The sequence below is a fragment of the Rhodnius prolixus genome, unplaced genomic scaffold, assembly GCF_049639745.1.
Source record: "Rhodnius prolixus isolate KJV_2025 unplaced genomic scaffold, Rpr scaffold_2, whole genome shotgun sequence".
Taxonomy (NCBI): Eukaryota; Metazoa; Arthropoda; class Insecta; order Hemiptera; family Reduviidae; genus Rhodnius; species Rhodnius prolixus.
The window spans coordinates 60,507,600-60,519,911 of NW_027411592.1; the positions used below are offsets into that span (position 1 = coordinate 60,507,600).

The 12,312-nt window shown below is 33.5% G+C and overlaps 1 protein-coding gene across 1 annotated transcript in view; it reads right to left on the reverse strand.

Moving 5' to 3' along the window:
• The window catches only part of LOC141450088 (RING finger and SPRY domain-containing protein 1-like), a 26,216-nt gene extending 19,345 nt beyond the window's left edge, over window positions 1–6,871 (reverse strand). The window contains exons 1-4 of the mRNA XM_074120145.1: window positions 6,426–6,871; window positions 3,511–3,676; window positions 2,368–2,553; window positions 1,237–1,303 (exon numbers count right to left, since the gene is read on the reverse strand). Coding sequence (XP_073976246.1) covers window positions 1,237–1,303; window positions 2,368–2,553; window positions 3,511–3,676; window positions 6,426–6,640 — 634 coding nt within the window. The 5' untranslated portion in view covers window positions 6,641–6,871. The remainder of the gene's footprint in view (window positions 1–1,236; window positions 1,304–2,367; window positions 2,554–3,510; window positions 3,677–6,425) is intronic.
• Window positions 6,872–12,312: the final 5,441 nt, after the last annotated feature.

The following is a 12,312-nucleotide window of genomic DNA, read 5'->3' on the forward strand; positions in this document are numbered from 1 at the left end:
GGTCAGGGTAACGAAGCGACAGATTTATTGGCCCGGGAAGGCTCTGCGGGATACTTCGTTGGCCCGGAGCCCTGTTTTGGGGTTCCGAAGTGTTTTAAGACTGCGACCATTAACTTATGGGTGCAGAGTAGGTCTCAGGAGTGGTGGCTTGCCACCACTGGGCAGAGACAGGCGAAGGAGTTTATTAAAGGCTATTCGCCGAGGCTGACTGCAGAATTAATCCAACAAGGCCGTGGGGCTATCAGGATGATTGTAGGCCTATTAACTGGGCCACTGCAGACTCAGAAAACACATGCATCGCATGGGCCTGGCAGATGATAGCCTTTGTAGGTTCTGTCAGGAAGAGGAGGAAACGGCCACTACACGTGTTGTGTCCGTGTGAGGGGCTCGTGTGGCTAAGGAGGTTACTTCTCGGGGAGGAAAAACCAAGGCCTGTGAGTTTTACCCAAAAGTCACTCTCCAGCATTAAGAATCTAATTAAAAGGACAGGTCTGGAGGGTGAGCTTTAAAGTTAGGGGAGCCACAATAGACCCAAAGGGGTCGCAGTGGCGTAGGCCCTGAGGCCGCCCTAGTCTAATCTAATCTAATCTATAATCTGCTACTTCATTTATAAAAAAAAATTCAAAACCTATTTGAGAACATTGTACCAATCTGCCTAGTTAAGTAACAATGTAATGGCTTGATTCAAATACTTAAATTTCACAAAATTATAAATTAATTATTCTTCAAAAAGATCCAATTGAATTTAAATTTAAATTATTCTCAATCATCTTACGTTTTCTTGAAAATAATAATAAATAAATAAAAGTAATTAAAAAAAATCAAATTCATAAAAGGCACTAAGAGAATTTATTTGGAAGGCAGTGGAATGGCTGCCTAAAGGAATCTCCCATCTCATTGAACGTCTTTATTTCTTTTCTTTCTTTTTTTTTTTGGAAAATTAATATATTGTTTCAATTAAATAATATCCGTTATTTTTATTTTATAATATAATAAAAAGATTTGTTCTTCCATAAAACGTGAATATGTAAATCAATTAGTGTTTTAGTGATTTAATGGTTAAGTGAAGTGATTTAATTTTGAAATTTAAATGTGACTTAGAAGTTTGAAATTAAAATTTTCATCATAGTACAGGTAACTTTACCTTTATTTTTTTTCTATAAAACTATTTTTAAAATTTGAAAAATATAAATTTTTAATAAATAAAAGGCAGTTATTATAAAAGAAAATACTTACTAGTCTGGGCAAATTTTTCCAGAGCAATTAATGAAAATAATGTTACAACAGGTTCAACATCTTCTTCCTGTTAAAAAAAAAAGGAAAAACAGGAACTACTTTTAAAGATAATATAATTATGAAAATATGTTTAATGATGCAGAAATCTTAAGGGATTAATTTTGATTGTCTGAATCTATCCCCTAATTTCTAAATTTCAAGTTAGATTCATTCAGTGACATTATATAAAGCAGTTTGCTTCTAATTTTGCTTCTACATAACTTTTAATTATTTTTCTATCAATAAAAGATTATTTTGTACTTTTATTTTTTTTTGTGGGCATATCTTAAATAATTCTTGATCTTTAGTATCATTTCTCAGTCACAGAACTTTAAAAGACTTATTTTTTTAGTTATTATATCAAGTTTATTCAATAAATACATATAATGTTCTCGAAATTTTGGAATGGTTTTATAATTTTAAACCAAAAAAGCGTGGACTACCATTGTCTTTACACCCGAATCCTATAAGCAAAGATAGATTTTAGATTTTTCACATTGTACTTACGTTTAACTAACTTTATTACCACTTTATATAAAAATTTGAGGGTAAAAACAGAAAATTACTTCTCTTATACTTTTGCTTCGAAACTAAGGAAATATTCGTAAAGATTAAAGAAAAAAAAAAAAAAAATTAAGACTGATTTGTTGATAAACCAATTTGTTCAAAAAGCCAAGTATCTATTTATTAAATCTTAATTAATCAAAGGGAAGAAAGATTGTAGCTAATTCCAGTTCATAATTTTTTGCCAAGCTTTTGGACCTAAGGACTACGACATCTTCAGAGCTAATACTTATTAACAATTATAATTTGTTTTACACTTGTTAACATTCTAAAAAATTCTCCAAAAAGTTGCACAATACTTTACTATTAACAATGTAAAACAAAAATTATAAGTTAGTAAGTCCAAGCTCTGAAGATTAAGCTAGCCCTTAGGTCAAAAGCTTAAAAATTGAAGACTGAAATTGGCAATCTCTCTTCTCTTTGGCTTAATGAATCTGTCACCAAAAAATAAATAATTTTACAATATTATTAATTTTATTATTAACTGGACAAATAAAAAAAAATCAAATCCATTTTTTGGATACTTACCAGATTTGATATCAGAAAATCTAGAGTTCCCTGGGTTAAAACTACTACACTGCTAGGTCCCGATAATTTCTCAGCCAGAACACCTAACACGATGCATATATTCCTCTGTCTTCTTGGATCCTTGCCTCGTAATACCCTATTCTTTCCAGAAAGATTGAATTGGTGGGATAAACGTAGAACAGCTTCCTAATTGAAATAAAAACAAAGTAATATTATAAATTTTTGTACTACTAACATTTTTTGTTCTGGGGGAGGGAACGCATAGACTTCTTGGTGATTAGCGCCCATAACATCTAATACTCACAGAATATACATAGAAAATGCACATTTAGTTGATATTTAATGATATCCAAGTGGAAAATGTTTACTTATTAATGGCAGTTATTCCATATACGTATCAATACTAAAAAAGGCTTGAATTCCTCATAAGGACTGACTTTGCCAACCTCTCAGCACTCACAAGACCAACAGAAGTAGTTGACGTGTGCAGTTATTAGGGTTTAGCGAACTCACAGACAATAATCCCAGCTTATTGTCCCATACAAATAACTTATTACAAACGAATCACTGAAAAAACTTTGAAACTTAACCAAAAAAATCTCTAACAGATCTTCCAGGTCGGGGACATTAATGGCCACAACCTCTGTGTTATATGGTCGTATAACATATTTTTCGTCCTTAGAAGGAATGAACTAAACCACTTCTTCAGTAAATTTTAGAGCTCCTGCTGGTAATCCCATACGAATAAGCAAGCTAGCCACTTTTCTTTAACTCTTACATCTTGTGGATTTTCAAAGTATAGTAACTAAGAATTTTTGATAAAATTCAAATTGGGGCACCATTTGCAGGGCGCTTACTGTAGGTAATTTGCGATAAGCTAGGGGTTCTAAGTTTAGCCAGTTTTTTTTTTAAATTGCTAAAAAGAATGTATTACTTAAAACTTATACAGTTTCGAATCTTCATCCACCTTCAGAGAGATTGATTCTGCTTCGGTTTTTATTTACTAAGTTCTTATCTCACTTACAATTAATGACTGAAAGAATATCGTTATTTGAAATTAAATTCTCCACACAAACCTGGCAGACCAATGGACTGAAGTTTTAGAAGATTCAAAACCAGAAATGTGGAGAAAACAGGAAATACCTTATTAGGAAGTGGACAATCGTCTAATAGTAAAGTAATAACAGCCGGTCCCAACGGTTCCTCAATCGGTACTACTTGCACCATTGAATTGACAATCTGTATCCAACCATCATCCTGATCGGCTATGTTATGCAATTTGAATAACTCTTCCGGAGGCTCCTGATCACTGTAATCAGAAAAAAAAATAGAATAAGTAAACGGTTTAGCTCGAGCTATTTCAACAATTTTATTCTAAATCCACAAGAAGCCGCGCTCCTTTGCATTGGTTGTCAGTTTAAAAGAAGCATCAGATCTCTCTCTCTTCAAGTTTCTTCTTTCATTTCTGTGATTTTCTTTATATGAGTGGGCTGGGTTGCCAAGCTAGCTAAACTGGGGCTATGATTTAGACTCAATGGTGAAGTTTAGATCGGTGTTCCTGGGGGATCCCTAATCCACTGGAGACTACCAGTGCTTTTTAACTCAAGAGGTGCGAGGTTCTTGCTCTGTGCCACGAGGATGAGTATCTATCCTTACTGAAATTTGTTAAAATAGGACATCATAAACTAAAAAAAAAAAAAAAAAAAAACACAAAGTTACGTCAATTTCTCTACCAATCCCCTGTGCAGGGTGGAAGAAACTACCTCCAATATCCTGATTGCGTTACACCGTTAGATTGCCATAAATGAGACCTTTGGCCCCATTCAGAACGGTGGAAACACAACGAAAAAAATGATTAGTAGTAAAATTCCGTGCACTTGTAATGCTGACCACTTTCGGATATACGAGTCCAACAAGCTTGCAGAAAAATACACTTTTCCGAATACCAGGTGTAAACGTGGATTTTCTAAGGAGAGATGTATCGAGAAATGTAAGAGCTCGATTGTGTAACCATCCCTAATGTGGACTAAGAGAAAGTTAAAATAACAGGAAGTGATTAGCTCAGTGCTCTGGAATCCCAATTAGAAATCCCTCTTCGAGTCCTGCTAGACCTTAGATTTTCTCTTCCTAGAAGCTTTTTAGTGACTGACAGTATTATTATATCATACAGATTTATTTAAGTTTTGCTTTGATTATTTTTTCAAGGATAATTCTATTTAAGGGCTGCCCTCAAGGTGTAGCTTCAAGGTGTTTTTTTTTGAAGAAATAAATGAATTAGAACCTTTAGAATTGTAATAGGATGAGGACGTGTGAGGGTTCACAACTGATTTTTTTCCTCCCTTTGTGGCAACATTAAGGGATTTAGCCCTTTTTTTTTGGAAGTACTGATATGAAAAATAATTTACAATTAGCAGATATAAAGTAAAGTTGGTGTACACTACACACAAGGGGCCGACTATACTAGACTTTTATCGCGGAGCTGGTTTTACTTCTCTAGGCCCCGCATTGATGTTGTGACTGTTGAGTTTCGTCAAGAATCTTCAATTTTTTTTTCTTGAAAGACTGAATCCTTCAAGTATAATGAATGTATGTAAGGAAAGGAAATCCATATCCAAGTCATTCGATCTGTAGGTTATCCCAAAGTAATTGTACACATTATTTCTCTCAGCTGATTCTATGGGATATTGTGAGTTTATTTGAGACCCAATGAATGTTTTGCTAGACTGGGATTGCTCTAAATTTACCATGAGCTTCTGAATGGTTAAACCACTTCGACCAACTAATTTACAACACATTCTGCACATAAATACTTAATAATGAATCTAGGGATATTTTAACAATTTTTAAAGCAATTCCAACCGCGAATGCTAAAAGCTCTCGCAGGGTTCTCCAGTTTCAGAGAAAATACTGTCTGAAACTAGTCAGTGAGTTGTAAGTCGCTACAGGGAAGAAAATATCCTAAGGGTAGGCAGGACTCTAACACGGGATCTCTATGTGGGAGTCCTGAGCACAGAGCTAATCACTCATTGTTATTTTTACTTTCTCTTACATCTCATAAGAGGTAGTACCCGCATTGGTGCAGATTTCTGTTACTCCTATTTTCTCGGGTAGCCCTGAAACAGAAAAAGTGGTATTCAAAAGTGCTTTTATGTTTGTCCAGTCCAAGGTCCTGTAAAATTAAACAATCAGACCAGGACATTCTTAAAACATGGCGTAAACTGATTGCATTCACGTAGAACTATGACATAGGTTAGGATCTATGAGAAAAGTCTGTTCATTTAATTATAACGAATTGAATACTGTACGTGAAAATTAAAGTACGATTTTATCAGGAGTTTTCAAGAAAATCATATGATCAGAAGTATAGAATCTCTTGAATGATTTCTTTATAGTTTTCGGACATCATATTTAGAAAAATACCGTACTTAATTTAGTTTGGAATGAGTTCTATTGATATAGAATGGAATTTTAGTATTTACATAAGATCTTTTTGTTCTTTAATTTCAGTTAAATTATTATTAATTATTTTGTATATTTTGTTTTACAGGAAGAAATGATTGATTTCATGTTCCTCATTCTATTTATAAAAGGTAAGTTTAAGGTTTTTAAAAAAATACAAAATATTGCATTGTTTATATTTTGAATATATCATAACCGTTTAGTTTTCTATTCTTTTGAAAACACAACACGACACATTATCATGGTTTTAACCAAAACTGAATTAATTTTTTTTTTGGTACTTTAAATCATACGATTAAACTTTTTTTTAAGTACCTCGAATTCAAGGTTAACTCATTGTTAATTCTTACTTGTAATTGTTTTGATTAACTGCGTCACTTTAGATGAAGAAAAAAAAGTTATAAGATCCTAAAGTGTGGTATGACAATTTAATTTTCAAAGAGCTGTGGACAATTAATTGCGTAATTCAGATTAAGGATTTTCACTTGATAAACTTGAAGGGTTATCTACAGCGCTGTTAGAAACAAAAAAAAAAAAAGAAAAAAAGTTACGTGTTTTAAGCAGTACATAAAAATAATGTATATTTTTATTTTACTCACTTTTCAACAAGCGATCTAATAGCTTTCAATGAATCAAGTATCAAAGCTTCAATAATTTGCGGTGTATTATTTGCTTTCCTCCAATACATATGCCTAGCCGTTGTCTGATTCGGACTTTCAATTCTTTGTGCTTGAGCAGATGACGACTGTACAGCTGTCGCCTCTCTTCTTGCTGCCCCCAAACGTTCCTTGCATTTGCACCCACATAGACCCATTTATTGTTAAAACAACATCTACTAATAAACAATTTACTTTTTGGTCGTTTAAGCTTAGAACTAAATGAAAACATATGCACAAGTATTTTTTTTTGTTTGTTTTTTTTTTTTTTTTTTTTTTTTAAAGAACAACACAAAATCACACGAACATGGTCTTATAGATTGAAGTATACCATTTGAGAGGACCTCCCCCTATCCGTGCGCAAGAGGAAGGTAACCTATACGAACGTGCTATAGTACAGCTGCTTTTAGTTTCAGTGTTGCCAACAAGAGGGATATTTCCCTTTATTTATTTCCCTCTATTTGCTATTTCTCCAGGAAGTAATCAACTTTTTTTTTCTTTTTTTTTTTATTTATTATATAATTTTTAAAGTTCTTTTACAAAAAAAAAAAAAAAAAAATTAAGTTATTTTTTAAATAAATAAATCATCTCTCTCAAAAAAAAGATAAAAAATAAAATACAATTTATTTTAAAAAATATTTATCGAGGGCGCCACTTGTCATGTATAGTAGCTCAGTATGAATAGTGCCACCTTCAAATGCTATACATTTCCCGACAAACACTCGGACAAAGTAGATCTGTCGAACTATAAATAAATATAAAAAATTGCTCGTAAATTAATTAACGTATTTTTTTTTTTTAAATTATTATTAATATAGTGACAAAATTTTAATTATTTTTGTTTTTTAAATATAAATAAAAAATTAATACTTTATTATTTTTTCAATAAATAAAATAAAAAAGTGAAGGTGATTATTAAAAATAAATAATAAATAAACAAATCTGTGCTATAATCCTACAAAAAAAAAAAAAAAAGAATAATACAACGGATTAATTTACTTATGATTTAGGTGAGTTAAATTAATTGACTTACTTTTTATTTATTTTTGTAACATTAATAAATTAAAACGTGAAAAAATTAATAATAGTGAGATATATCCCAATTATTAATCAACACTAAAAAGTGATCCATTTTATTTAATTTATTTATTTATTTATTTTTTTGTAGCCGCCCGTAAAAAAGAAACGTGCGGGCGCAAAAATTTATTTAGAATATTTTAAAAAACACATTGTATTTATAATAATTTTTTACGTCAGTATATAGTCGTTCAATTTAATTGTTTTTCTACTCTAGTAATGAAATGTCAAATAAATTTTATTTTTAAACTGTTACTATTTTTAAGTGAAGCGGTTATTGTACTTTTATTTATTTTTTTTAATTATTACCTTATTTTTCCAGCTTTTTTTTTTTTTTTTTGTAAATTATTTTTGTATTTAGTTACGATATTGTTTTGATAAAAGTTTAAGTTTTCTGTTTTCGTGATTATTTGTTTTAAATACAAATTCTGCTTTACAAGCAGGAGTTATGGAAAGGGCACTAGTTTCAACTTGAAAAAACTTAGTAAAGATTTGTTTTAATCGTCTCTTGGTGGAGAGGTATGAATTTTATATCATTCTCGGCTATAGATAGTGAGATTTGAAGGCTAGCCAAAATAAAAGTTGTGACTAATACGTTCCTTTACACTCTTGAAAAATAAAAAATAAAAAAAATCTTAGAATTTTTCTTTTTAGAGTAAATACGGAAAGAAAAATAGAATAACTTAAAAAGGAAGGGAAAAAATAAATAAATACAAAAATTCTAATTTTCTCGCTAAGACATCAAAATTTCCCGATTTGTTACTTATTTTTCTTACCGATTTTGGTAAGAAGTGTTTTTCTTTTCTTTTTTCTAAACAGGAAATACTTACTTCAGGACTAATACGCGGGATTTCTACGGGCACGTTTTTTTTTTTTTTTTTATCGAAATTGTTCAGTACAGGAAATGACCATTTTTATTGATTTTTTCAGTTTTTTTTTTTTTTTTTGCTTTTTCAATTTCTTTATTCGAAGCGAAAAAAGACATATTGCACGTCCCCTAGCCGCATTACGAGGGTCGTTTGAAAAGTCCGTGCAAAAATAAAAACTACTTAATTTTTGGGGGTAAACCTTTTTTATTTTTCAACATAGTCTCCTTTTAGGCTTACTACACTTCGTCCAACGCTGCTCTAGTTTGTTGATCCCTTCCGAATTATAGGATTTGTCCAAGGCTGAAAAATAGCCATTCGTTTCTGCAATCACCTCCTCGTTTGAATAAAATATTTTTTCCCGCCAGCCATTTCTTCATATTGGGGAACAAATAGTAGTCCGAGGGAGCCAAGTCTGGAGAATAGGGGGGGGGGAGGTGAAACGAGTTGGAACCCTATTTCCATTAATTTTGCGACCACAACTGCTGAGGTGTGAGCTGGTGCGTTGTCGTAATGAAAAAGGACTTTTTTGTGGGCCAATCGTGGGCGTTTTTTCTTGCAGCTCGGTTTTCAAACGGTCCAATAACGATGAATAATATGCACCTGTAATAGTTTTACCCTTTTTCCAGATAGTCGATGAGGATTATTCCTTGTGAATCCCAAAAGACAGTCGCCATAATCTTTCCGGGCGAAGGAACGGTCTTCGCCTTTTTTGGCGCAGATTCCCCCCTTGGTAACCCATTGTTTAGATTGTTCTTTGGTCTCAGGAGTGTAGCGATGTATCCATGTTTCATCCACAGTGACGAAACGACGCTTAAAGTCCTGCGGATTCTTCTGGAACAGCTGCAAACCGTCCTTGCAACACTTCACACGATTTCGTTTTTGGTCAAGCGTGAGCAATCGCGGCACACCCATCTTGCGGATAGCTTTGTCAAGTCCCAAATGTTGATGCAAAATATTATGTACCCGTTCATTCGAGATGCCCACAGCACTAGCAATCTCACGCACCTTCACTCTTCTGTCATCCATCACCATATCATGGATTTTATCAATGATTTCTGGAGTAGTAACCTCAACAGGGCGTCCAGAACGTTCAGCGTCACTTGTGCCCATATGGCCACTCCGAAAATTTTGAAACCATTTATAAACTGTTCTAATCGAAGGTGCAGAGTCACCATAATGTTTATCAAGCTTCTCTTTAGTCCTCCTGAGGCGTTTTGCCTTTCATAAAGTAGTGTTTAATCAACACACGAAATTCTTTTTCGTCCATTTTTTTGAAAATCTCTCGACTTTCTCGATTTAAACGAATGCCAACACACAAAGGAATAGACCGATCTGGCTGAAACTTGGTGTGTGTTCTTCCAAGAGATGCTACTAACTAAACATAACCTCGATACGCGCCAGTGGTGCTATCTCTCTGACTTTGCACGGACTTTTCAAACGACCCTCGTAATTTTCGAAGAAAGATACAATAATTGGAATTATTTTTACAGAATTTAGTGTGCGGCATGAAGCAAGATTACGTTTTTGGCGTAGTTTTTTTTTGTTTTTGTAACTCTGAATTCGCACATTTCCGGTAACGTTTTTTTCTCTCTCTCTCGAAATCTAATTAATCTGCGTTGGTACAAAAAGAAAAAAAAAAAATACACATAAATGGGAAAGGGATTATGCGGTTAGCGTATTGGATTCCCACGCGGAGGTCCCCGGATTGTTCGAATCCCAGCTGCTGACCCTTAGATTTTGCTCTTCCTAGAAGCTTCTTACAGCTGAAGGAAGTCAAGCTTTCCTCTAATGTATTGTTTCAGTTGTTTGCACAGTTTCACCACCTGTATAATATTTATCAGCATAAAATTTCTAAATTTAATGTCAATGTTCAAAGAACATTATTCTATCCGGAAGTGCTATCGTACAGAACGTTCTTTTCATGTTGTTAGGCGCCACGGTAGCCGAGCGGGTTAAGAGGCGAGACCTGCAAAGCTAATATGCATTGTGGTACTGGGTTCGATTCCCCGGTCTTGGCCTTGGATTTTATTAAATGGTTAATTGAGAAATAGTAAAGTACGTTTGCTAGTCGCCTCCGTCCACGATACCTAATTGGTAGTTGGACGTTAAGCCTCGCCTGAAAAAATAGGCGATTACTTTACTTTTCATGTTGTCTGCCATTTCCTTGGCAATGTCTTGGGTCATAATATTAGTTTGGTTTGTAACATTTTTTTTTTTTTTAGAGATTATTGATTGTAAAGCGGTTCTGGGTGCGATGAGACGTCACACTTCCTTCAATATTATTATTTTTACAACAGTCAACATGTATGACTGAATGTTGTCTACGTCATTGAGGTTAATTGAATAAATTGCTTGTGCACAGAAATGTAATTTGATAACAAATTTTTGCAAAAATATTTGCATTTTAGTTATCACCTTTATTTTGTAAGCAAAATTAATTTTGTGGAATTAAATGCAATGAAATTGCGTTTACGGTGCAGTTTCTCGTATAAAATAATACCAATAAGACGTCTCTTAGTGCACCTTAGAAGTCAAATATTTAAAATTGAATCCTCACCGGAATTGAGCTTCAAATTACAGTGTGTGCATAGAAAGTGGTTTTTATAAATTTGGATTTTGAGAGTGTAATCTATTTGTCAGTCCGTTTGTAAAGTCTGTGGGTACAGCATCAATTACGCTGTAATTTCTAACTTTGCTGGAAATATATACAGGTAGTTCTCGACTTTCGAAGTTGAACCGTTCCTACGCGGCGTCGTAAACCGTTTTTCCGACGTAAGTGGGAACATACGTAAACTGTACCATATGCAGTACAGTACTGTATTACCATAATAACAGTACTGTACTGTAAACACTTAGCCTATTTATCCTAACACCTATCCTAACACAGTACCCTATATAATTATCAAAAAACACATAAAATACTGTACAGTACGTTTAATAATGAAATGAAACAGTAATATACTGTAATAATAAAAAACAGTAGTGCACTGTAATAAAAATTTCATACTACTGTACAGTACTGCACACCAAAACACGTACTGTAGTTCGCGGGCTTTTCATAGTACTGTACAGTACTGCACACCAAAACACGTACTGTAGTTCGCGGGCTTTTCATAGTACTGTGCAGTACTGCTCACCAAAACATGTACAGTAGTTCGCGGGCTTTTCATAGTACTGTACAGTACTACACACCAAAACACGTACTGTAGTTCGCGGGCTTTTCATAATACTGTACAGTACTGCACACCAAAACACGTACAGTAGTTGGCGGGCTTTTTCTAGTACATACTGTACAGTACTGTACAGTAAATGGGAGTCGTAACCACGAAACGTCGTAACTCGAGACCGTCGTAACCCGAGAACTACCTGTAGTTTGCTCCGCAGCGCTTTGATAGTATCGTTGATTTTGCCTGTCTTAACATGCATGTTTATTTTTTTTCTCGAACAGTTTCGTACTCTTTCGTCCATCATTAAAGGTGGAATAATCAGTTTAGAATAGAGATTTCTGCGTCAATTTCGTTTCCATCTCAAATCATATTTGCTGATTGAGTGTAGAAGGTTACATGGTAACATATTTGTGTTATTCGGAATGTTAATGAATCGTAAAACATTTTTTTAGTAAAAATGCCGAAATGAAATTAATGAAAACTAATAATTGTTTAAGGTTTCTGTACGTTCAGTGCATATTTAATGTTTTTAGAATTGTAAAGTTGAAGTTACGTTTTATACGCGGAGGGGGCGCGCGCGAATTTAAGCAGAAAACCCGGAATTATACTTATTTCATTTCGTACCGGGGAAATAATTGTTGATAAATTAAATATTGATGAAGCTGTGATTCTAATCACTTAATAAATAATACGTGAATAAGTAAATTCTTAAAAAAG